This window comes from Sebastes fasciatus, chromosome 16 (genome assembly GCF_043250625.1).
Source record: "Sebastes fasciatus isolate fSebFas1 chromosome 16, fSebFas1.pri, whole genome shotgun sequence".
Classification (NCBI taxonomy): Eukaryota; Metazoa; Chordata; class Actinopteri; order Perciformes; family Sebastidae; genus Sebastes; species Sebastes fasciatus.
In genome coordinates this window covers 19,073,081-19,099,355 of record NC_133810.1, presented here as the reverse complement: position 1 = coordinate 19,099,355, position 26,275 = coordinate 19,073,081, and the positions used below count along the sequence as shown (strand labels likewise).

Here is a 26,275-nt window from a genome sequence, read left to right as displayed (position 1 = left end):
TCCCTGAGTGGATGAGCTCCTTGACACCTCCTAATTTCGAGTCAGAGTCTCTTTTCGGTGACTGATTTGGTGGACTTAACAGCATCAAGAAGAGAGTGATTATCTGTTACACACACAATGGGCAAATTGTTACGTGTGCAATCACCTGTGGTAACTTCTGAGTAGAGAGTAGCTAAGAAAACTGCACTGTCGATGCCATCTGCAAGTGCCAAAGTTTCTCCTGCTAAAGTACTTCGGACAACTCTCCTGATCCTCTTTGACTGCCAGCATATAGGTGAGAATCTTCCATTCTCTCCCATCAGCATGACCAGGTGTCCGCCTTGAGTGCCTCCGTCTGGAAGGTTTCCCATTGAGGAATCACTGAACACCACCAGTTTAAGGGAGCTGTCTTTTCCCAAGTGCTGAAACCTCAAGGTCACCTCTTCTGATTTCAGTTTTTTGATAAGTTTGTTTGCCCAGTGCAGAGTCTGAACAGTAGCATTCTTTGTACTGGATGCCAAGATAGATATGTCACACATTATGTCGGGTCTACTCTGTCTTGCTACCCACAATATTTGTCCAATCTTTGACTTTAGCATGACAGTTTCATTGTCTGTTAGAGGAGCCTCTCGCTGTGTGGCTCTGGTGGGGTCCACAGGAATGGGTTGCAGATTCTTTATGTACATACTTTGTTGCACCTGTATCTCATCCTCCAATGAGTGAACCTCCATTACAATGTAGCTGAAGCTATTGTGTTCTTCACGTCCAACTTGGAAAGCAGCTTTCAAGTGAGAGATGACTGCTGTGGAGAACGTTTCTGAACCACCCCAGATGAAATCATCGACATGACAGGCAAGAACTCCCATCACATTACAGGAGTCATCCAGCCAGTAGAACACTGCTGGATCAACTTGTGACACAGTAGCTCCCAAATGCTGCATGGTGTCTTTCACTCTGTTGTACCAATACAAAGAAGCATCTGCTAATCCATAAACACACTACTTCAACTTCCATAGAGTTCCTGTGCTCTGACCTTCTTGAGGAGGACGGATATAGACATTACGGGTTAACTCTTTACCCTGTAAAAAGGCTGCTTTAATGTCCATGGAGTTCAGCTGCCATTTCTTTTGACATATTACAGCCATGATCATTTTCAGAGACTCTGAGGCGCATGTAGGTGAGTCTTTTGGGAACTCCTGAGTGTTCATTTCTTCAAAGCCCCTTGCAACTAATCTAGCTTTAGGTACAACACCATCAGGTGTCTCCTTGAGTGTGCACGCCAGCTTGTAGAGATACATTTCTGGCCTTCATCTGTCACCTCCTCAAACACTTCATTCTTTGTCCAGTTGCTGAGTTCAGCGTGTTTGGCAGACATGAAGGCATCATCATTCACAATAAGTATGTCATCTTCATGGCAGTCAGCGCATAACTGGGCATGCTCAGATGGAAGCACCTGAAGATCTTCTACTTGTCCTAGGTCAACTGACCCTGTTGTGCCAGAAATTTCTTCAGGCTCAGTGTACTGCAAGTTGTACCAGTTTTTGTATGTTCCAGTGGCTTTTCCTGCGCGGCTGAGGATTTTTGCAGTATGTGCTTGGCCACTTCCACTATCTGCGTATGTAACTAACTGTCCAATTTTCAGCCTAATTCCTTCACAAGTCGAGATTGAGTTTGTCTGTGAGGCGTCAGATTGACCATGATTACCCCCTTCAGGCTGTATTGGTGTGTGAGGGGGCTCACTGTTATCCTCAGCATCAAGAGATTCATCTGTAGGCATCTCTTCTTCACTTTCATTTTCAGTGTCATAGTTATTCTCATTTGGCCCAGATTCTGGTGAGGCGATATGATTTTCAGTCACTTCCAGCTGATTGTCCATTTCTCCCGGCCCTGCTTGTGAGCCATCTATCTTTCGAAGCCTGGAGTGATGTACGCGAACATAGGTGCCTCCATGCCTCACAAATATCACCACACCATCTTGGCCGATGACCACACCTGGACCTTTCCATTCTGTATAATCCATCCGTTTGTAGTAGACTTTGTTGCCTGTCTCGTATCGGTCATCAATGGGCCGCAGTTGTTTCCAAAGTGCTCTTCGGATCCTCTCAGAGCAGTCAGCTTCTGTAAATGCTCTTCTTGCAGCATGTAATGCTGCGTTGTGCTGGGCTAGCCAGGTATTCATGTTAGTACCCTCTAGAGCTGGTGGCTTATCAGTGAGAACTGAAGGCAGATTTGGGTTATGTCCGAACACCAGCTGGTAAGGACTATAGCCTATATAGGACTATAGAGTTTTTTTTGCCATTAATGCCCAGTCTAGGGCTGTCTTCCAGTCACATCCATTGTCTCTTTTCACTTTCAACAGGATTTCAGTGAGGGTTTGATTATGCCTTTCCAAAAGCCCATTGCTCCATGGGCTATAAGCTGCAGTTGTCTTCACTTCAATGTTGAAGCTTTCAGCCATGTTTCTCATTTCTTCGTTGTTGAATCCCCCCCCATTGTCACTGAACAGTCTGCGTGGAGGATCATGAAGCCTTATCCAGCAATGAATAAAGTGTTTCACAATCTCCCTGGGTTTCTTAGTGGTGACAATGCTCCCTGCACTGAAGCGTGTGAAGTGGTCAATGGCATGCAGGTACCACACTCCTGTCTCTAGCTCATGTAAGTCCACAGCTACAGTTTCATTGTAGGTTGAGGCCATAGGCAAGCCTACTGCCGGCTTTTGCTTTGGTTTCCTATATCTGATGCATGTCTCACAGCCTTTCACAATGTCCTGGAGAATTGTGGTGCATTCATCATCATCATTACCTGAACAGGCCAGTAGTTTTTTCAGTCTGTCGGCTGAAGCATGTCCAAACTGTTTGTGTAGTTTCAACAGAACTTTCTGTTTTTCCTTTGTTGTCATGTTTTCTGTCACAGTGAGAATGTCATCCTCAGTTTGGATCTCGTTTTCATCTGTGTTACTCTCATCTCTTAAGTTCACACAATAATGTCCTGAAGAAGTCAGTTCAAGTTTCACTGGTTGCTTAAACATAGTGGCTTTGTCATTTTCAATGTCCAAAACAGCACCTGCTCTTTTCAGTGAAGTTTTGCTTAAAAACAATGGGATATCTACTGGGACAACTTCTGTTTCAATTTTACATTTAGTCTGTCCTATCATAGCTGGAATTTTGACTTTTTTAGTAGAATGAACAATTCTCCCATCACCAAACTTGAATGATCTTACACTCTTTGTGTCCTTCATTTTCAATAACTCAGTCTTTGTTAGTCCACTGACGTAATCATCAAGCCATTTTTCTCCACACACAGTTCTGGTGCAAGCTGTGTCAATAACAGCCGATCCTAAGGATTCCACCATGAAGATCTCTGTGTCAATGATTCTTTTGACAACAAAGTAATTTTGCATTCTTCAACATCTGTCAGTCTCTCATCCTCAGTCAATTTTGCATGTTCATTTTTGTGTGGATAGTCCTTTGCCCAGTGATATGTGCTTTGGCAAACTGCACATCTTGATCTTTTTCCATTTATGTCGAGTGGATTTGTGCCCTGAACAGCCGCAGGAAAGTGTGAAGCTGGCTTGCTTTCACGCCTGCCGGTGAAGCGTGTGTAGTAGGCAGAGTCAGCAGAATCGGCAGCATCCCCTCTCACACGCAGCTCACAAACACCCTCTAGTGGCGTATTATCGCCAAAGATCCTCTTCAAGGCTGACTTCATGTTAACAAACGAGAGGCTTGAACAGGCCGTAAGCGCCAACTGTTTGTCTTTAACATTAAGTCCAGCAGTATCTAGTAGCTTGAAAGCCAACACAGCATCTGGAAGCTCCATTTTAAAATTAGTTATTCTGTTGTATCGCCGTTCAAATTCGACAATGTAATCAATCATAGAGACGCCATTTTCTCTCGTGACGCGGTCAAACTCCGTGTAGGCGTCGTACTGGCGATCGTTTTCCTCTTTCAAAAACACAGAATCCAGTTTCGTGAGAAGTGTAGTCATTCCGTCATCTTTGTTTAAATCCACTGCGGCGATTTCCAGCGCACTGTCCCTCGCTCTTCCCGTTAGCGACAAGGCAACTGCCAAAGCCTGCTTCTTCTTCTCCAGGTCAGTAACGAGCCTCCAGATTTCGACCTCATTTTTCCAACTGTCGAAGGACTTCTTCACGTCAAACGCCGGCGGAACTTTGTAATTGCCAGCGGACATCCTCTGCTTCCAATGTTAGTTCAATAACTCCAACGACAACTTTGCATAGTTAGACTTTACTCAAACTTGAGCTCGACATCAACAACAGCGGCCACAGCCAGCACATCGACAAAGCGTAAAGTAATACACTTAACACATGCGCAGTAGGTAACACATGCGCAGTAGGTAACACATGCGCAGTAGGTAACTAAGCACTTAACAAGATTACCATTTGAGAATTGATCAAAATGATCAATAATCCCTCCAAAATACAATGTTAAGACACCAAGATCTTGAGGAACACCATAGAAAAAGCCATGCTGTGATTTGGTATCAAAAACTTTTGAAATTTCTGCAAGAATTGTATTTTTGTATTGGATGGCGAGCACTTCTGTTCTGGAAACTGCTTAGAAACCCCCTTATTCTCAATCTACCTAGGAAAGCTATCCATCCCAAACTGCATGTGATTATAATAAAGTGGGCATGTCTGTAAAGGGGAGAGACTCGTGGGCAACCTTAGAACCCATTTTCATTCACACATCTTGAGGTCAAAAGTCACGGGACGCCTTCGAAAATGGCCATGCCAGTTTTTCCTCGCCAAAATTAGCCTAAATTTGGAGCGTTACCTAGCCTGCTTCCCAAAAAGCTAGCATGTCATGGTTGTTACCAATGAATTCCTTAGGTTTTCTAGTTAAATATTATATATATATATATATATATATATATATATATATATATATATCGTCTAGCTCTTTAAATGCCTACAGCCTCTGAAAGACAGTAAAGTTGGTCAGGATTGCTGTACAGTACATATTATCTTTTGTATTACTGCTTAACTCTTTGTACTCTGTTTACCAGGCACATTGCAGGAGCTGATTTCCCATACTATGATCCATTGGGCGCAGGAGTCATTTATCCAGAACCCTGAGCTAGTGCGTATGATGTTCAGCCTCCTTCACCGACAGTATGACGGGCTGGGTGAGCTCATGCGTGCCCTTCCCAAGGCCTACACCATCAACGCAGTGTCGATTCACGACACCATGGACCTGTTGGAGTGCTTAGGTCAGATCCGCTCACTGCTTATTGTCCAGATGGGTCCAGAAGAGGAGAGGCTTATGATTCAAAGCATCGGGTTAATATAAGATTTGAATTTATTCTGAATATCTTGCCTTGAAGTGAATTCTTGGATAACTGCATTTGACAGAAACTGTACGTCAACTTAATTGTTGTCTTCCTTAGGAACATCATGAGTAACAAAGTTTTCTATCAGCACCCCAACTTGATGCGAGCTCTGGGCATGCATGAAACTGTCATGGAGGTCATGGTTAATGTACTTGGCGGTGGGGACTCAAAGGTGTGTTTTTTATTCCACATAACTGCATTGTTAAGTATGCTCAATATACAGATAGACCTTGCTTTATATTACTACCAGGTAATATAATGCTACTTAAATTTACATTTGTAACATGCTTCCTTCCAATAGGAGATCAGATTCCCTCGAGTGGTGACAAACTGCTGTCGCTTTCTCTGCTATTTCTGTCGCATCAGTCGCCAAAATCAGCGCTCTATGTTTGACCACCTCAGCTACCTCCTACAGAACAGTGGCATCGGCCTTGGTGATTGTCTTTGTTGAGTTCCAGAATTATTCGTGTTGAGTTATTCTTGATGTGTGAACTGTGATTAAGCTGGACGTTATGTGCTGTTCTTTAGGAATGCGGGGCTCCACCCCCTTGGACGTGGCTGCGGCCTCTTGCATTGACAACAACGAGCTGGCATTGGCCCTCCAGGAGCAGGACCTAGAAATGGTAAGATATGAATCAATATGTACAAAACGAACATCGACCAGACCGTCATCGCCAAGGCCACGCCCCCTTTGGGGGGAAAGAAACAAACTGTCACATATGGAGAGAAACGGGAAAATGCAGAAAAGCTGCTGTGTATCAGGTTAACCAAGCCTTTAACACTGAGATTTGAGGCACATAAGATACATGAATATTCACTGTCAGTGTGGTAAATCGCTAAATGATGTTGTGACAGAAACTACTGATGGATAAGTTAGCTTAGTTAGCTTAAGTGGGAGGCTGCTGCAGTACAGTCATATGAGTCATACAGTATAGCAGGATCAGATTGTAGTCTTCAACTAAATCTCAGCCTAAAGATCAAACAGTTGGCCATTAACAGGTTGATTATTTACAGACAACACTAAGCTTAACGATACCTGATGATTCAATCAAATATGTATCGTTAGATAGATTGTCTGGATAAGCAACATCTGGCCACTGTGTTGGGTAATTCATCCTCTTGGACGGACCTATGGGGAAGACTGAAGGGGTATGATGCAACCAACCTTAATTTATTAAGGTATTGTTAGATACAGTATGTCTATAAAACAGACATTTGTTTAACATGAAATAAATGCATGCAAACATCTATGGGATTTTCTAGCCCCCAAAAGGGGGTCTATTGTACAAAATTCTTCATCACTTGAGTACACTGTTATCTTTCCAGGTGGTGAAATATTTAGCTGGATGTGGACTTCAGAGCTGTCCAATGCTACTGTCTAAAGGCTACCCTGACATTGGCTGGAATCCTTGTGGTGGAGAGAAATACCTTGACTTTCTTCGATTTGCTGTATTTGTCAATGGTCAGATTTTTAATTTGCTACACAATACAATATTTTATTCTAATACCCATATAGTTTCTGTTTACAGTTAATACGTTGTTTTTTCCCCTCTGTAGGAGAGAGTGTAGAAGAGAATGCAAATGTGGTGGTGCGTCTCCTCATCCGCAGGCCTGAGTGCTTTGGCCCAGCCCTGAGAGGGGAGGGTGGTAATGGTCTGCTGGCCGCAATAGAGGAGGCCATCAAAATATCAGAGGACCCTGCCAGGGATGGCCCTAGTGTTAAGAAAGACAGACGCTTTCCCATGTAAGAGCTCTTAGCTTTGGTTTGAAGGCCTTCTGATAATATTTAATGAGGTGCCAAAGTGTGCATTATGTCCTCCAGTGTTGCTGTAGCAGAGAGATTTGGAGACACTATTTTTCTTTTCTGGTAGGTTTGGAGGAGAGGAGCAACATGAGGAGAACAGGGTGCACCTTGGAAATGCCATCATGTCCTTCTACTCTGCCCTTATTGACTTGCTGGGACGCTGCGCTCCAGAGATGCACGTAAGCTGTTTATTAGCTACCATACCGGACTTATCAAACAGGTTGAGAAAGAAAGGAAGATATAGAAATAGAAAATCTAGTTGAAAATGTCAATATAGAAAAACCCAGCTTTTGTCTCTACAGTTGATCCAGGCTGGTAAGGGTGAGGCTCTGAGAATCAGGGCCATCCTGAGGTCTCTGGTCCCTATTGAGGATTTGGTGGGAGTCATCAGCCTTCCTGTTCAGATTCCTTCGTTTGGAAAAGGTAAACACTTGGGAAAACATATTGAATCTATGAAGTTAGGTGGCTTTAATCTGTCTTGATTGTTGAAAGCGTCCTCTGCCATCAGATAGCTTCTGTCCAACTTTGCATATTGTTAATGATTTTTCCTAAATGTTTTCTTTATGTCATGCTTAGACAACAGCATCATAGAGCCAAAGATGTCAGCTAGTTTTGTGCCAGATCACAAGGCTCCCATGGTTCTGTTCCTGGACAGAGTGTATGGTATTGACAACCAGGATTTCCTGCTCCATGTGCTGGAGGTGGGCTTTCTGCCTGACATGAGGGCTGCTGCCTCTCTGGACACGGTGAGCTTCAAACAGTTTACAAACACACAGTCGTACATGGTCCTTGGGAAGAAGTGCAGAGCAGGATTATAACCATACTGTTGGACTTTCTGTTTTGAATATCTGTTCAACAGGTTGCTTTCAGCACCACAGAGATGGCCCTCGCTTTGAACCGCTACCTGTGTTCTGCTGTGCTGCCACTCATCACCAAGTGTGCCCCGCTCTTTGCTGGCAGTGACCACCGAGCCATAATGATTGACTCAATGTTGCACACAATCTACCGGCTGTCTCGTGGACGAGCCTTCACAAAGGCCCAAAGAGACATCATTGAAGAGTGCCTCATGGCTTTGTGCAAGTGAGTTTAACCTCATGGCAAACATTTCATGTAATTTAATATCGCCAGGTTTATAGTTGAAGTTATCTTTATCTTTCTTTCAGACATCTACGTCCATCCATGCTGCAGCACCTGCTGAGACGGCTGGTGTTTGATGTGCCCATTCTCAATGAATACGCCAAAATGCCTCTGAAGGTATGAAGACCTTTAAACATTTTAAAACTATTAATACACATGTTCTTCTGGTGTTCATTTTTTACTTTCACTTTTTTTTTTTGCATCCTGCAGCTTTTGACCAATCACTATGAGCGTTGTTGGAAATATTATTGCCTCCCTAATGGTTGGGCCAACTTTGGAGTTTCATCAGAAGAAGAGCTGCATCTGACCCGCAAACTGTTTTGGGGGATCTTTGAATCGCTAGCACACAAGGTGGAGTTCCTGCAACATTCGATTTTTCTTTTTAAATATATTTGATGGTATATGTTGTAATATCATTTTATTGTGATTCCAGAAATTTGATGCTGAGATCTTCAAAATTTCAATGCCATGCATCTGCGCCATTGCCGGAGCCATTCCTCCTGACTATGTGGACGCCAGCTACTCCTCCAAAACAGAGAAAAAGGCATCCGTAGATGCAGAGGGAAACTTTGATCCTAAACCAGTAGAGACAACAAAGTGAGAGGATTTTTGTCGTTATGCCTTTCAAGACATAAAGTATCTCTCTGTGGAATAGTTAAAGCTAAATGCTCTGATTCTTTCTCAAACCACAGCACTATCATCCCCGAGAGACTGGATCCCTTTATGAACAAATATGCTGAATATACACATGATAGATGGGCCTTTGAAAAGGTAGAACTTTTGTTTTCACTCATAATAGTCAAATACTATTCTTCAGCTAATTCAGGAGCAACATGTTGGGTTAGTTTGATCAGACCAGCTGTACGTTATGTGCTTGAATTAAGAAGGAAGCCATTATATTTGAAAGCATAAATTACAGCTGTAACACGTATTGTTTTTGTGTGTATATTTCAGATCCAGAATAACTGGTCCTATGGTGAGGTGCTGGATGAAAATGCAAAAACTCATCCCATGCTCAGACCATACAAAACCTTCTCAGAGAAGGTAGGTTCACGGTCACACTGTGCATTAAATTATCCTGTACTTTTACTTCATCTGTTCCTGCTTCTGATCACACTGACTTTTCTTCTGGCAGGACAAAGAGATCTACCGTTGGCCAATCAAAGAGTCGATCAAAGCCATGCTTGCATGGGAGTGGAACCTAGATAAAGCTAGAGAGGAAGAAGAATCAGAGAAGAAGAAGACGGTTTCACGAAAAATCTCACAAACTGCTCAGGTATAAAGCAGTTGTATGAATGTACTAATACTTGATGTTATCACGACAGTGTTATTTATTGTACAGTAAATAAGGATAACTCTTTCTGTTTTAGGCAACCTATGACCCAAGCCATGGCTACAGTCCACAGCCCATTGATATCTCACACATGGCTCTTTCAAGAGACCTGCAGGTAAATGTTTGAACCCTCTGTACTGCAATAAACAGTGTGTATCTGATCAATATTCATAGTTTATATCTGTTCACAGTCTATGGCAGAGCAACTGGCAGAAAACTACCATAACACCTGGGGACGAAAGAAAAAGTTGGAGCTGCAGTCCAAAGGTATGATAGAAATCCCTTTTCAACCGCAGGAACTTTCCCCCAGAACTAGGAACCTTTTGAGGAACTCATTGCGTCTCGACCGCAAGGACCAGGGTCTAAATTAAGTTCCGGGGACACTTTCCGGGGATTTTTACCCTCCAAAGAGGCCCTGGTAGTACTTTCTGAAAGTACAGGAACTTTTGGGGTGGGGTTTGCTGGGATGATTGTCGCTGATTGTTAAAACACACGCACAGCACCGCTGCTTCAACGGCTTCAACTTGTGTACTGCTTCATTCATAAACAAGGAAGTACTTTAGTATCGATATAGGACCATTTTAGCAGAAGGGAAGAGCATTTCTCTTTGTTTGATAACATTAAAAGTAAAGTTATGCTCTGCTGTCGGCTTCCCAACTCATTTTTAAAAAGACAGAGAGAAAAAGAGAGAGTGTGTGTGAGCTGAAGGAGCGAGCGGTAGAAGAGACAGACAGTGCGGCGGTGCTGTGAATGAGAGAAAAAAAGTTATTTTCTGATTGTTTCACAGCGGTTACGTTCTAAAGCACAAATAAATAACCATCAAACACTCAACTGATGATTTTCTGTGGAGACGGGACTAAAATTTCCAAGAACTTCTTGGTGGAAATGCAGCTACATATTGTTTGGATGAGGGAACCTACGCATATGGAAAATGAGAGATTTGGCTTTTGTCCATTTTTTTCAAGAGTTTTGATTGTGCTTCTGTTTGTGTAGGTGGTGGAACTCATCCTCTGCTGGTGCCCTACGATACTCTGACAGCTAAAGAAAAGGCACGAGATAGAGAGAAGGCTTATGAGCTGCTCAAGTTCCTGCAGCTTAATGGATATGCTGTCACAAGGTGATAATGCAGAAGAGCAATATATATAGAACAGTTAGCAGGGAATTGTATTTGTTTCATACTATTAAAATTGATTTCCATTTAATCTGCTATTATAACATATTGACATGTTTTCTGTTTTATATGTTAAGTGTGTGGCCTTAGCAGATAGTATTCCCAGATCACCTGCCTATTCAAACAACACAGACATTTTTACAGCACAGCAGGTTACGTCTATACTGATCAGGTTGAAAGCAATCAAAATAAGGTGATGCAACACAGAATGACTGCATGCGTATAGCTGTGCCATTCTGTAGCAGTTTCTAGTTATAGCAGTGCTTGAAAATTAAAAAATGTTTTGTTTATAAAGTGCTTTATTTACTATATTTTTAAAATACTCACAGAACAACAAACAAAAACAGAAACAGAAAGAAAAGTATTTTAGTTATCGGTAACACTTAATTTTTCTCTTTATGATCATAGATTCTTTGACTGTAAGGGAACCAGTATTGCACTTGGGGAAATCTTTCAGTATGTTCAAATACAAAGCGTTAAACTCTGTTTCACTTTAGGGGCCTGAAAGATATGGAGTCTGACATCTCATCCATCGAGAAGAGATTCGCTTATGGTTTCCTCCAGAAGCTGCTGAAATGGATGGAAATTGCCCAGGAGTTTATTGCTCATCTTGGTACTGTGGGGCAAGGATGAAGAACATAATACTGTAACATCTGATAGAATAGTATTGGTGATACTATCATATTTTGCAATGTGTTTCACAGAGGCTGTGGTAAGCAGTGGACGAGTGGAGAAGTCTCCTCACGAGCAGGAAATCAAATTCTTTGCCAAGGTGAGACTATTGTGTAAAGCTAGAGTGGTCACAATTTTGAAGACCAAACTTGTCCTTATCTCTGTACTAAGTGTGGGAACTCTCTCTCTTTGAAAACTCTCTCTCTTTCAGATCTTGATGCCTCTAATCAACCAATATTTCAAAAACCACTGCCTCTACTTCTTGTCGACACCTGCAAAAGTTCTGGGTAGTGGTGGGCACTCTTCCAATAAGGAGAAGGAGATGATTGCAAGGTGATCTCTCTTTTGTTGGTATACAGTATATAACCCACACATGTTGCGTTCTGTATTCTTTTCATATATTTTCATATATTACTTTCCCCTTTTATCAGTATCTCCTTTTTCTTGCATTGTCTTTTTCTTTCCTTTCCTTTTCTTTTCTTCTCATCATAGTATCTTCTGTAAAATGGCCGCTCTGGTGAGGCACAGGGTTTCCCTCTTTGGTAAGATGTCAGTTTCTCAACATCAATCTTTCGGAATCTTTTCACTCTTTTCTGTGTATCTCATATGTATTATATTGGCTGTAATGTATTTTCCCATCACTCAGGTGAGAGCGAGTGCAGTTGCTCTTGTTTTATATGTGCATACAGTATGTGGTGATCTATATTATATGAAAGACCTCACATCAGCAGAACTGTTTTTGTATGTACAGGAACGGACGCTTCAGCGATTGTTAACTGTCTTCACATTCTGGCACGGTCATTGGATGCAAGGTTTGGTATTTTTTAATTTTCTTACAAGCATGCATTACGCCATTAAGATGAATATGTTTTTGTTTTTCATTATAATCTTTCTTATTTGCGTCATTAGGACAGTAATGAAGTCGGGGCCTGAGATTGTGAAAGCTGGGCTGCGGTCATTCTTTGAGAGTGCTGCTGATGATATAGAGAAGATGGTAGAGAACCTTAAACTGGGCAAAGTATCCAAAGGCAATCAGGTAACAGAAGAATATAATATTTGAAATGACCTTATATTGACTGAATATTTGAATTGAATATTGACATGTTGCTATCCCGGACTGTTGCAAATGATCTGTTAAACATTAGACCTTAAATATCCTGAGTCGATGATTATGTGCTGCTTTTCTCCTGTAAAGCAAGTGAAAGGCGTGTCCCAGAACATTAACTACACAACCATTGCCCTGCTCCCAGTGCTTACCTCCCTATTTGATCACATTGCTCAGCACCAGTTTGGAGATGATGTCATCTGTGAGTGCTTTTACATTAGTACTATTTCTGATTTTGGTGATGGTGTGTATTTATGGATGTAGCCTGACACTGCTGTACCTGTCTCTGTTGCTTGCATACAGTGGATGATCTACAGATGTCATGCTATCGCATCATGTGTAGCATCTACTCCCTTGGGACTGTCAAGAATCCACATGTTGAGAGGTAACTCCATATCTGCATACATTAAAATCTGTAAAGGTATTTAGAACTTGGAGGAATTTTTTGCTATTGTCTTTACATTTACAGGCAGAGGCCAGCTCTTGGAGAGTGTTTGGCTCACCTTGCAGCAGCTATGCCAGTGGCCTACTTAGAACCCCATCTAAATGAATTCAACGCTTTCTCTGTCTACACCACAAAGACACCCAGGGAGAGGGCCAGTGAGTGCAATACCCATTCCTTAGATTTGTTTTCTGTCTGACAAAGTCTTGTTTTTGAATTTGTATTTCTTTCTCTACCTCTCAAGTCTTGGGCCTTCCCAATGAGGTCCAGGAATTATGTCCAGACATCCCAGAGCTGGACACTCTGCTAAAGGAGATTGGGGACTTGGCAGAGTCAGGGGCTCGGTATACTGAGATGCCTCATGTCATTGAAATCACCCTGCCCATGCTGTGTAACTACCTGCCTCGCTGGTGGGAGAGAGGATCTGAGAACTTCCCTGACATGGAGGGCCGGATCTGCACTGATGTCACATCAGAACACCTTAATCAGCTGCTGGGCAGCATCATGAAAATTGTTGTCAACAACTTAGGTATCGATGAAGCCTCTTGGATGAAAAGGTTGGCTGGTGAGCACCATTTTAAACTCTATTAAAAGGAACAGTGTGTAACATTTTCGTGGATCTATTAGCAGAAATTAAATATAGTATTCATTGTTTCTATGTTTTCATTAGTGTATAACCACCTGAAACTAAGAATTGTGTTTTTGTTAGCTTAGAATGAGCCCTTCATATCTAGATAGGGAGCGGGTCCTCTTCACGGAGTCCGCCATTTTACTCTGCCATGTTTCTACAGTAGCCCAGAACAGACAAACAAAAACACTGGCTCTAGAGAGAGCCTTTCATGTTTTTACATTACCTGAAGGCCATCGTAGTTCTCTGACACGCTTGTGAAACTGCAGTAACGTGAGCCGCAGAGTGTAAAACCGTTGTAACGCCAGCCGCTGTCTGACGTCTGTTGCTCCTAAAGTAGTGTTATTATGGTAAGGATGGCCTCTGAACGAGACAAACGGCGTTACCGGTTTTGCACTCGGCAGTCTTGGAAAGAGAGGAGTGAGCAGAGGGGTACTCTGTTGGTGGCAGTCTGCAACCGCACCACTAGATATCACCAAATCCTACACACTGTACTTTAATTTAATGTGTCGCATTGTACACCTGAGTGAGTTTTTGTACAAATGAGATGACATCATTTGTTTTGTCTCTTAGTGTTTTCACAGCCCATTGTCAGCAGGGCAAAGCCAGAAATGCTCAAGTCCCACTTCATCCCTACAATGGAGAAGCTGAAGAAACGCACCTCAAAGGTTGTGGCTGAGGAGGACCATTTGCGGATGGAGGGGAAATCCGAGGGGGATGAGGAAGACGGCACTATACGTGATGAGTTTGCTGTCCTCTGCAGAGACTTGTATGCCCTCTACCCTCTACTTATCCGCTACGTGGACAACAACAGGTACAATAAAATTACAAATACCAACATTATAAACATTTTGAACTGTGAATCCAGTCGTTTACTGACAGAAGTGGAACGTTATCTTTTCATATATTGCTCATTAGCCAAGATTGTTGTGACTTTGGGGAGCCTTAAAGGGACTATTTGTAACTTTCAGAAATGCTTGTTAACAGCGACACCTGTGGCCGTGAAATCAATGAAAATCAGCGTCGAGCTCGCGCCTGCTCGCTCTAAATAGACATGAACGAGCATCGCTCAAAACAGTGAGGCGACACACGTCAGCTAAATCCACAATATCACTCTATATTTCAGCTGCTTGGCAGTAATGTTAGCTGACCAGACGAAGGTCTCTCCATGAATCACTGCTGATCCTAGTGTTGGCTTTTCTTGCCTCTCTCCGCCCGCAGCCGGAGTGAGCAGGAAGACACTGGCACCCGGTCGGTAACGAGACGATAAAGTAACTCGCTGCGGAGCCCCGTCACTTCACAAGACACGGGAAACCTCTGTTGGTCTGGAGGAGCTGTATCATTTATTTCTGCACAAACGTCCACTGCAGAAGAGCTAAACTAACTCTTCTGCAGTGTGGAGTGAGCGCGTGTTCACGTCTAGAGGTGGAGCGAGTACGCGAGAACGCGCGCCCGCTCTGAGTGAAGGCAAGCAGGCAGTGGAGGAGAGAGTACAGCCACATGCGAGCGCGCATATGCGAGCGCGCATGTGTCCCGACCCGGTACATTTATACGCTTACAAAGTTACAAACAGTCCCTTTAAAGTAATTTGTTTTGCTACAGGGCAAGATGGCTGACATGCCCAGACCCAGATGCAGAAGAGCTCTTCCGAATGGTTGGAGAGGTCTTTATTTTCTGGTCCAAGTCTCACGTGAGTATGTTCATTTGGCCTTTGAATGCAGCCATTTCTTGCAGCTCACATCCTTTATTGTACTGTATGTTTCCCGTTTTTCCCTCTATTGTAGAACTTCAAACGAGAGGAGCAGAACTTTGTGGTGATGAATGAGATCAATAACATGTCATTCCTCACCGCTGACAGCAAGAGCAAAATGAGCAAGGTGAGTTAATTAAAGGCAGAACCAGTGAGGCCGGTATAGTGTCAGATCTCAAATCAGACATATGGTGTAACAACTGTATGTGCTTCTTTCTTTTTGCCCTCGTTTTTTTTTATCATGATTTCAAGATTTTATTACTTTACCAACCATTTTCAGCCAGGTATAAATGGTCATTTATGAAACTATTATTACCCTTAGTATGGCTGTAGGAAATTCAAAATATTGTATCACAGACTATAATCCAACAAAGCGATCTGAAACAGAAAGGCACTTGTGCACCATCTTTACCAGGAACAGGATTTCAGTGCCTAAGTTTCTGATTTTGTATATGTTATATTTTTAATATCCTTGACCTAGTTTATTGGGCTTGGTTAAACATAGCAAAGCCTTCTTTCACTTTTGGAAGTTTAATTTTAATTCGCAATCTTTAGAACGATAGCAGTTGTGTTAACAATATTCTCTCTTTGGCTGTCCCTTGTCCTCTTCTTTTGGGTTGCGGCTGGGTTTCCAGGGCGGGGACTCAGAGGTTAGACTTTGTTCCTGCACGACCGCTGTGCTGACCGCATGGCACCTCACTTTTGGGGGAGCTTTTCATCAACCTCTCCAGCACACTGGCACATCTGATCCACATCTACAAATACACTTACTCACTTGTGTGCCCAGCCAGACACACACAAAGACGTGCACATTCCATTCAGAGAGACATGACCCAAGACAACTAATTCAGTGCCAGTGACAAATGCTTTTTCTGTACATGCAGCTGTATCTGCTTAGTCATGAATACTTTGCAGTCTATTAAGAGTGGAACAAAACTCAGTTGAGAATTTGTCATTGCTATAAATATCAAGTTATATATATATATTAATAGAATATGAAAATCCTAGCCAGAAGTCTCTTCAAAGGAGCAACAGATGGAGTTTGGATCCGCTTACAATGTCATTAGTATTGCTATACCGACACACAGTCTTAGATTGGATCACTCCATGTCTTACACAGAACTACTGATTTATGTCTACATTTAACTAGTGCAAAATTATATATAAGGAAAATATATAATGAATATGCACTAGGAAGAAACACACATTATTCTTATAAAGGATCACTGGACAAAAGGGAAGTACCCATCTGTGGGCAATCCCCAGTCCTGCCAGTGTGTGCGGGGGGGAGTCTGGAGGCGCTTGATGAAAGTACTCAGCTGTAGAGTTGGGCTCATGGCACTGGGCTTTACACCAAGCCCAAAGGAGGCAGTGAGAGCACAGTGCCATCATCCTGTCACTGAGTTTGCTCTTTTCTGATCATAGTTGAGGTGGAGTCTTCTAGTATGTCTTTTGTTTCTTTTCGTTGAAGGATGGTTGACCTGTAGCTTTTGTAATGCAGCTTTTTTGCCACTAGGGGATAATGTTAGTCTTCTCTGTGCTCTTTCTTCTTTCCTCCCTGGAAATGCCATGGCACATCATGGTTTAGTTTCCTTTACACTCCCTAGAATCCACACTAACACATGACTTGATGCTTAACGTCACCAAAGCAGATTTTTTTAAACAATGGTTGGGTTCCTTCTTTAGAATGTGCCCATGACCATGGACCTAACCAATACATTAATTCACTCTTATTATCTATATTATTCCCCAAAATGCTTTGCACCCTGTTTCCTCTAAACTAGTCTTCCATAACATACTTGCGTCTGGCGCTGAATTGAATTGAAGCAGTGGCTGATGAACTGAGATAGTACATATGGCACTGATAGTGTTTGTTATTTAACTTATAATAGGGGGCATATAGACTCTGGGATTGACAATGACACCCTGACAAATAATGAAAAGGCTGCTGATAGAAAGCCTGTAACCGGCTTCTTCTGTTCACTTTTACATTGCAGCCTTAATGTATGTGTCTGAATTTTATTTTGAATTAATGAACAGACCTACCAGTAAAATCTAGCCATTATTTTCACAAGATAAGCTAAGGGTTTACCCACTTGAGCCACTCTAAATAACACTATCTGTAAAAATCAGTGGACCATATTTGGTGGTTCTAGTACCTTCTAGCAGCAGTATCTGTAATATCTGAGCGATAATGAGTAGTATCAATATCACTCATCAATACAGTTGCCCAGTCCCCATGTTAGATTTACTTATTGGACTCTCTACCCTTCTGAGGCTCAAAAAAAGAAATACCCTATGACTTATTCATAGAGCATGCATTTAATAGACTAAACATTCATATTACGAAATACATTCATATATAGAGTATGCTCTCACATATATTTGCACATCTTGGAGGACTCCAGAAAGAGCAGATAACAGAAGGACTGAACTCTCACAGAAACAGAACAGGAGTTCAGGAGGCGAGCACAGGGACATGTCCCATAGACAGTTTGAGTTACAGTAGGTGTGTGATTTTAACAGCCTGCTACTAATAGGTCTAACTCTAATTTTTTGTTCTGTAACTTCATCTAATATTTTAATCTTTCACCAAAATTTAATTCACAATTAGAGATATGAGTTTGCTTTAGCTATTTGTCCTGAATGCTGAATGGGTTGTCACTTGCATGAAATCTTTTTTCTGTTGCATGTTTTGTAAATGCAATTTCACAGATTTACTTTCTTATAAGACCCATTCTTTTCAGCTTCCCATTCCCCAAGCCAGCTATATCCCCACTTTGCCCACACATTTTCACTATACCCTCTACTTACCAGTCTGAGCTCAGAGAAACAGTTATGTTTATATTCGGGGAATAACAGAAAATAGACATTCAAATGTTGGCTTTTTCATTACACATTGTTGACAGTAACATGTTTAATAAGAATCCACAGTGAATGCTGGGAATGCACAGTGCTGGGTGTTTCTACATGGAGAGATGTTTGCATAATTGCATAATGAACAGCTTGCAGTACTGTATAGTGCTCAAGTCATTACTAAAAGGTAGGATGATGTACAATAGTTAGTATAAACAATCACCTAGGTTTGTTATACATTTTGATTAATTTTATATTTACTTTGTGTGATGTACAGTAGCATATATTGTACATAGAATCAGTTGCATTTTTGCATTGTGGTGTTGCAGTCATTCCTAGCATTACAGGAAAAATAGTTAGTTACTGATGAGGGCTTATATCCATGAAAGTGACTGCCTGGCATTGATTCAAGGCTGTAATTTGTTGGATACAAAGCAGTGGTAACATTGTGTCATAGCTCTGGCATTTTATGAGATACTGTGAATGATTTCTGGTTATTGTCCCTTTTCTCAGGGTGGAGGATCAGATACCGAACGTACCAAGAAGAAAAGACGGGGAGATCGTTACTCTGTGCAGACTTCACTTATTGTGGCTGCCTTGAAAAAGATGCTCCCCATAGGCCTCAACATGTGCTCTCCCGCCGATCAGGAGCTTATCAACTTGGCCAAGATCCGATACTCTTTGGTAGTTTTTTCTGACTTTGAATTAACTTAATTCTGGTAAACATATCTTGACTGATTTGTATCGTGTTAAATAGTATAGTAACCATAACAGTTTTACCTCCTAAACCATTTTTAGGGGGGCAGTGGTTGATAAAAGGTTTTACTTTACAGAGAGACACTGATGAAGAAGTAAGAGAGTTCCTGCAGAACAACCTTCATCTTCAGGGCAAGGTATAATTCCTGGACTGTTGTATTTACTTTCAAAGGAATCAGATTTGTGATAATAAATAATCAGTCACAATACATATCAGAAAGCTCTGTATCCCTGTGTTATGGAAAGGTGGACAACCCATCCATGCGCTGGCAGATGGCCCTGTACAAGGAGATGGCAGGGAAGGCCGAAGATGCTGACGCTCCAGTGAAAGTTGTCAAGAGAGTGCAAGAGGTTTCTGCTGTCCTCTACCACCTTGAAGTGGTGAGTTGCCATTTTCAACTATACCTGTTCTAACTGTAGTAGACGCATACTGTCTCTCCAGCATGAATGAGTATGAGAAAGGACCTCTAACAGAGGGAAAAAATAAGATTGTACTTGACTCCTTGCGTACATATTATTTGAATTAGATATGTACATTCTACTATTTTGTGTATGTGAAAATTATTTTAAAAAAATTGCCTAATGTTTTAGAGTTTGGTGGAAGCACAGTATGTCGCAGAGATGTTAAAGAAAAACTAAATGATGCTGCTTTACAAGCACACCAACCATACAGTAAATAAGTCCCTGCTCATTTTAGAAACCTCAGTAATTATTGTAATATGAACCAATCCACTTTTTTACCAGACAGCAAACCAGGTATGAGTGGAGTGGAGTGGTGACAATTTCTGCTCCTCGCTAATGGAGCTGTTCGTTCCTTCCGTTCAAAGCCGCTCCACTCACTTCTTAGCTTCCTTTTGAAAGTACCTTGTGAACCACATTGTCGACCTCGCAATAGCCGATTTTGAACACAAAATGGTGTTGGTGCACAATACACAGATGCTTTCTAGTTCGGGCTCGGGTATGCTTCGAACTCATAGTGTAAGCGTTAGGTACTGGAGCGAGAGATGAGGCGACGCTCCAACTTTAAAAAAAATTCAGCTCTGTGCTCCACCCAAAATCCTCTCACTCGCGATCTGTTCACATTCTCTGACAGCAAATACAAACAACATATCAGAGGTAAACATCAGCCAAGCTTAATTTCAAGCTTGCTGGAGGGGAATCTGTCGAAAAACGAACAAATATGACTTAAGGCTTTTCTTTCTGTACATGAAAAGTTACCATAGGAATTCTTTTGGCCACTCTGCCAATGTCTACCTTCTCTGGTACAGACGGAGCACCCGTTTAAATCCAAGAAGATGGTGTGGCACAAACTGTTGTCCAAGCAGAGACGCAGGGCTGTGGTCGCTTGCTTTAGGATGACACCGCTATACAACATTCCAAGGTGAGGAGGGTACATCAAGGTCATAACCGACATGTACAGTATGTAGTAATAACTACAGCAGATGTATGAATGTTTTGTTTTGCATTGCAGGCACAGGGCTTCAAACATGTTCCTTGAGGGATACAAACGCAATTGGCTTCACTCTGAGGGTTACTCATTTGAAGACAGGATGATAGATGACTTATCCGTGAGTGTCATCTCACATCTGTTTCATCTTGAATCGTTTTTTTCTGTGCCATTACTCACCCTTCCTCTACTTGTACATCCCAGAAAGCGATGGAGCAAGAGGAAGGAGATGAAGAGGAGGAAAAAGAAACGAAGCCAGATCCCCTCCACCAGCTTATTCTGCATTTCAGTCGGACCGCTCTAACAGAAAAGAGGTTAGATAGGTCCTCGCTGATACAACAACACCGAAATGCAGGAATGTAGTATCAACATAGGGTGGCATGTTATTCCTCATTTACCAATTGTCTTCTCTTGTTTCAATTTCAGTAAACTTGATACAGATCACCTTTATATGGCATATGCAGAAATTATGGCAAAGGTGAGTCATTACAAAGGGTTTTGACTATGCGTTGAGGTTTGTGCATAATGTACTTTGAAACACTCATATTTTTTTTCTTTTCTTCTCCATGTATTTAGAGTTGCCATATTGGTGAGGAAGAAGAAGGGGGAGAGGAAATGGTGGAAAATGCTGAGGATGAGATGCCCTTTGAGGTGCGACAGTCAGAACTGGTAATGGGCGGCCAGGGGCTAGGGACCAGGAACACAGTGGAGCGGTAGCTCTCAACGCATTGAGTGACCTCATCATCAGAACATTACTTCACATACACATCTCTCTCTCTTTCTTTGTTTTGTCTCATTACCTTTGTCTGTTCTGTCTGTGCTCTGTCTCTTCTGTTAGTATGTTCTGCTTCATTCATTGTGAGTTGCTTGATTTAGAAACTCTGAGCTCCAATCCAGATGTTTCTTTTACTGTATCAATTTCTATAAAGTATGTACCATGATCTTTTAAAATCCCACTACAATTTGGGACAAAATTTCATTGTACTCCAATTTTAGAGTACTGCAATTATTTAAATGTGCCATTTATTGTTTCAGAAGACCGATTAGTCCTGTTTACTTTTTTGTATGCCTTGAATCTGGATTGGGTCTGATTAGATTAAATTAATGTCATTTAACATCAACACTATTAATGATGATAATCAAAATAATAATCACCACACTAATAATAATAAATCAATTATCAACTCAGCTTGATGGACAATTTAAACCACTTTGGATAAAGTTGTGAAAATCAAGTAATGTGTAAGAAAAATGTGGCTCAAAGGTTTTCCTGTTACACCATGGCATACCACACTGTCCATTCCTCTTGTTTTACACTGTACAGCTCATAGAATTGGAGAGGACTGGCAGGGCTTTTTATATTTAATGGTTTATTTTGAAAGGAAACACCAGCTGCCACTGTGCCAGCCTTTACTACATTCCTTGCGATGAGTTTAAGAGTCTCAGACGCTATAGTCATCGATATATCCAGTGCTGACTTCGCTGTTAAAAGCAACTGGAGCAGAATTATTACAAAATATCTTTGTTTGTTTGACCATATACAAAATTTGTGCTTTTTCAACACTTGTTGGTCGCTTTAAACTACTAAAAAATATTTATAAATGCAAAAATGCCTTCAAAACGTGTGAGGGCTTATATCAAACTGGAGAGTTAGATATGCTAAAAGACTGTACAGAAAGGCTGGAGATGATATTGGATGTGCCATTCAAATACAAATCTCTACTGAAAATGATTGTGAATGTGATTTAACAAACTCACTGACTAGTGATGTCATTCCTCCCAGTTTATATAGCTGTCCCATTTGTCTTTCTCTCTGTCTCTTTCCCCATCGCTCCATGTAATCACCTCTCACCTTCATAACACCAGTCAGCATTAACTGAATGCGACTGATCAATGTTCCCCACCCCCACTCACATAGCATACTGACAGACTACAGTGAAAGCCAGTGTAGAACATGCAGCGTTAAAAGCTATGTATTCATACACATAGTCATAGTTTTAAAAGACACATACATCATACAGTGCATAGTTCATAATCAGGTTTCATTAGACAGCCAGAGACTGCAGTTTGAGGTCCAACTGCACGACACATAGTGGGTAGAGCATGGCCAGGCATACGTGGGTGGGTGGGAGGGGGGTTGGCCGTGGGAAGGGTGGGAGGGGAGGGAGATGTTTTAGGGTCAGAATGTGGGATGTTACAAGTTGATTTGTGATGTGGCTGAACAGAGGAATGTCAGTTTGTCCACTGAATTCAGAGATATTTATTTGATTGCCATTTTCTCTCTAAAATGGCATTTCATTCCCAGTTGGCTCAATGCAATAAATAAAGAACTGTGCATTAGCACAAGTAGAGATTAAAGGCCAGAGCAATGCTTTAATTTGTCTTATTTTGTATGAATATTTCAAACCTTTTATTAAAGCAAAGGCAAACTGTTATGGAATGCCAAAGAAATATCTCCGATACAGAGGGATTATAGCTCTTGTTCAAAGTTTCTTAATTGCAGGGCCGCTGCAATAAAGACACTTTGTTAAACTATATGGCTAAGATGCGAATCTAATGAGGCTGATTCCTGTAGTCTAACGCTTGCTCCAGCCAGCAAACGTGAAGAAGTAGAGTAACAACTCCATGACTAATAAAGTGGGGTGATCGAATGTGTGCAAGAGCCAGGAGACAGGTACTTTAAATGGACACTTAAAACCCATAATGCTAATGCTTGTAAAAAAAAAAAAAAGACAATATTACTGCACATAGAAAAGAAAATGAGCAAGTGACGAATAGTTTGATATAAAACATCGGAAAAAAGCATGGCATGACTGATTTTATTAATAGTTTATTCACAGACCTTACCAGTTGATAGATGCTTTCTCTTTAAAGATCACTTCTGTATTGATACGTAATGCTACAGTTATGGACCATTTGAGAAGAAATGGTAAGTTGATTAGACCGTAATAAGATGAAGTGATGATAAAGTTAGGGACTTGAGTGAAAGGAGAGTGAGTGTGAACTGAAATTGAGAATATGAATGGATACAATGGACAACTTTTTTCAACATTTAAACACCTGGAGCCGGTCGCACCAGTAAGTTCAAACTCAGCCTAGTTCTTCCGCAGGCCCAAGTGTTTATTAAGCAGAGTATCAATAGTTTTTTTCTGAAAGGAACAAAACAACTAGTTTCAGTGCTTGACCCACAATTTTGCACACTGGACGTAAAAAGATAAGATTCGCAACAAAGGATTTATCTAACAAGTTTCTAAATTTTGTTGGGTTCAATATATCAGATTGGACGCCATCAGGTACTTCTTCACAGGGACACCTCTCATCGGAAGGCAAGAGCTGCAGTTAGGAAGTCAGTTAGACGACCGTCACATCTACGGCTTATAACTCACGCAAACTAGTTATTGTGTAAATATTAGTTGTTATTAGTGTAAATTAATGTAAATATTAACACTCAGTAATTGCCGGAGGCCTGTACTATGAAGCAGGATTTGGGGTTAAGGGAATTTAACCCCAAAGGTAACTTGAGGTGTAACCCTGGGTTTTCAGTCCTACGACAGTGGTTCACTTCTTACCGGGGTAGATCCCTTTGGTAACTTATGCTGAACACCTAACCTGCTCCGAAGCAGGTCATGTTCGAGATAAGAGATCAACTCGTATAAAAGCACCGCCTACTAACAATCAAAGCTTGGTGCGCAGATTTTACATATTACACAAATACAAAGAAGTTACAGTCATAATCCAGGCAACACAGTTTCTGTCAAATGCAGAAAGGACAGCTAGCAAAAAAAATGATAAGCTTTTAATATCACTGCCCCATCTAGAGCATGAGTAGATCTGACTTTTATTTGTACACAGTTGTGTATTCTGTTAAATTAATGTGCTGCTTAGATGTATTATAATGGTGTCTATGACAATATTTAAGCCTTATTCTTTCAGCTGCAACCCCGACAGTGTGAAACAGACTTGGGATAAAATAAAAATAAATATAAGAACATAATTCAAAGCAGTAAGCAGGCTTACTTTCATAACTTATGTAGGGCTGTACCAAATACTTTGAAGCTTCACTCATAAAGTGGACATTCGAATAAACATTAGGCTACACTAATATTATTAGTATTACACTATTTGTAGAATTACATTCCAGTGGTGGCTGCATATATAGGATTCTTTCTGACTCGTGTGATCCAAACATTTCCACTAACTTCTGAGCGTTGTAAAGTCCAAAAGTCAACATTTATTGAAAAAAAGATAGATGTAATAATATCCAAAATTCACAAAAAAATTTTATCTAATGAAATATTCTGTTTCAATCCATTTGTTGGCATTTAGCCTTTCAAAAACAAAATTTTCACTGAGGTTTAAAAAAACCCCAACTGTTTTGGTCTCCAAACTGTTAGGTATTAACGAGGCGTTCTAGCAGCAATCTAACAACACCATAGATTACATTTACAACCATAGTAACACAAATTCAGAATACAGTACATTCTTTTATCATACGTATATCCATATATGTTTTCTGGTAACCGATTTACATGTTACTTAAGTCTTTACTAGCTAAGACATTTCTTGAGTTTTAATAGTGAAACTCGATTTAGTAAATCACTAGTTTGAAACTAGTAACTAAGAACTTATGAAGGACTTCACATTCAAAGTTAGTAATTGATTTAGGAATAGCTGGTGCAACCCAATCCTGGTGTATTTAAGACTGCAACTGAATATTTCATCAAATATCTGACCTGAAAGAGTCCACTCTATCTATTTAAATTCTCTATGTGAAATATAATAGCACCAAATGCTCATGATGTTTGTGTCCACCACAGGAAAAAGAAATGGAGAAACAAAGGCTCCTGTACCAGCAGTCGAGACTTCATAATCGTGGTGCTGCAGAGATGGTCCTGCAAATGATCAGTGCCTGCAAAGGTATTCTCATTCCCCATCTTTGGTCAACACTTTTTGCCTGCAAACTTGCCTGCACTGTGATTCGGTTTACGCTTGCTAAGTTTATGACTTTGTCTTTTTTCCTCGTAGGTGAGACTGGACCAATGGTAACTACAACCCTCAAGCTGGGTATCTCTATCCTTAACGGTGGAAACAGTGAGGTTCAACGGGTACGTGTTCTGAAAACATTTGGTCATTTTGAATTTGAAGTTACCTTTAAAGAAGCACTTTATATGGATTAAACCCTCTCTTTTTTCAGAAAATGCTGGAGTACTTGAGGGATAAGAAGGATGTAGGCTTCTTTTTGAGTGTCCAGGCATTGATGCAGACATGCTGGTCAGTTTTCAATCGATTAACACAATTTTAAATTTTTTAATATTAAAGTGTTTTTATTTGAAGATTGGAGAGGGCACATCTAAAAATGGGTTCATGATCTCTGCAGTGTCCTGGATCTAAATGCCTTTGAGAGGCAGAACAAGGCAGAGGGACTGGGCATGGTTTCAGAGGAGGGCACTAGTAAGTCTCCATACTCTTTTCATCCACATCACTTTTTCATACATAATAGGGCCTAAGATACAGCCGGCAAGACATCTCACCACAGACTATCTGCATCATTTGAAGGCACAGATTACATTGTTAAAGACACTTACCTCACCCATCTCGTTTCACAATGAAGTCCACAATCATCAGTGACGGGAAACAAGTGAAGATGGCACACATTTAGCCTGAATGAGGAATCAAATGACTGTACTGTAGACCACAACAACAAAGTAAACACATTCAAAGTAGATCTGAAAGGTCTATAGAAATGATTTGCTGAGAATGAGTATAACACCTCAAAAATAAGAGAGTACCAAATGATACCATTATTCAGTGTACCACAGCTTTCAACCCAGCTGCACAAGTAA

General features: G+C 41.1%; 1 protein-coding gene across 3 annotated transcripts in view; it reads left to right on the top strand.

The window, feature by feature from the left end:
* The window catches only part of LOC141753343 (ryanodine receptor 1-like), a 73,283-nt gene that overhangs the window by 19,441 nt on the left and 27,567 nt on the right, over window positions 1–26,275 (top strand). For 2 of the 3 annotated variants that reach the window (XM_074611915.1, XM_074611914.1), the window contains exons 41-84: window positions 5,008–5,281; window positions 5,389–5,503; window positions 5,633–5,765; window positions 5,860–5,954; window positions 6,658–6,793; window positions 6,889–7,075; window positions 7,203–7,314; window positions 7,438–7,558; window positions 7,712–7,881; window positions 7,995–8,215; window positions 8,299–8,389; window positions 8,483–8,623; window positions 8,706–8,869; window positions 8,965–9,043; window positions 9,227–9,316; window positions 9,408–9,548; window positions 9,643–9,720; window positions 9,797–9,872; window positions 10,599–10,722; window positions 11,274–11,389; window positions 11,481–11,548; window positions 11,660–11,781; window positions 11,941–11,990; window positions 12,200–12,260; window positions 12,358–12,484; window positions 12,644–12,755; window positions 12,857–12,938; window positions 13,023–13,153; window positions 13,240–13,560; window positions 14,197–14,437; window positions 15,226–15,313; window positions 15,408–15,500; window positions 18,743–18,913; window positions 19,063–19,122; window positions 19,232–19,366; window positions 20,254–20,366; window positions 20,457–20,553; window positions 20,637–20,746; window positions 20,859–20,910; window positions 21,009–21,101; window positions 25,250–25,349; window positions 25,458–25,537; window positions 25,627–25,703; window positions 25,810–25,883. In XM_074611915.1, the coding sequence (XP_074468016.1) occupies window positions 5,008–5,281; window positions 5,389–5,503; window positions 5,633–5,765; window positions 5,860–5,954; window positions 6,658–6,793; window positions 6,889–7,075; window positions 7,203–7,314; window positions 7,438–7,558; window positions 7,712–7,881; window positions 7,995–8,215; window positions 8,299–8,389; window positions 8,483–8,623; window positions 8,706–8,869; window positions 8,965–9,043; window positions 9,227–9,316; window positions 9,408–9,548; window positions 9,643–9,720; window positions 9,797–9,872; window positions 10,599–10,722; window positions 11,274–11,389; window positions 11,481–11,548; window positions 11,660–11,781; window positions 11,941–11,990; window positions 12,200–12,260; window positions 12,358–12,484; window positions 12,644–12,755; window positions 12,857–12,938; window positions 13,023–13,153; window positions 13,240–13,560; window positions 14,197–14,437; window positions 15,226–15,313; window positions 15,408–15,500; window positions 18,743–18,913; window positions 19,063–19,122; window positions 19,232–19,366; window positions 20,254–20,366; window positions 20,457–20,553; window positions 20,637–20,746; window positions 20,859–20,910; window positions 21,009–21,101; window positions 25,250–25,349; window positions 25,458–25,537; window positions 25,627–25,703; window positions 25,810–25,883 (5,322 nt within the window). The remainder of the gene's footprint in view (window positions 1–5,007; window positions 5,282–5,388; window positions 5,504–5,632; window positions 5,766–5,859; window positions 5,955–6,657; window positions 6,794–6,888; window positions 7,076–7,202; window positions 7,315–7,437; window positions 7,559–7,711; window positions 7,882–7,994; window positions 8,216–8,298; window positions 8,390–8,482; window positions 8,624–8,705; window positions 8,870–8,964; window positions 9,044–9,226; window positions 9,317–9,407; window positions 9,549–9,642; window positions 9,721–9,796; window positions 9,873–10,598; window positions 10,723–11,273; window positions 11,390–11,480; window positions 11,549–11,659; window positions 11,782–11,940; window positions 11,991–12,199; window positions 12,261–12,357; window positions 12,485–12,643; window positions 12,756–12,856; window positions 12,939–13,022; window positions 13,154–13,239; window positions 13,561–14,196; window positions 14,438–15,225; window positions 15,314–15,407; window positions 15,501–18,742; window positions 18,914–19,062; window positions 19,123–19,231; window positions 19,367–20,253; window positions 20,367–20,456; window positions 20,554–20,636; window positions 20,747–20,858; window positions 20,911–21,008; window positions 21,102–25,249; window positions 25,350–25,457; window positions 25,538–25,626; window positions 25,704–25,809; window positions 25,884–26,275) is intronic. The other variant, XM_074611916.1, reaches the window with a different exon arrangement.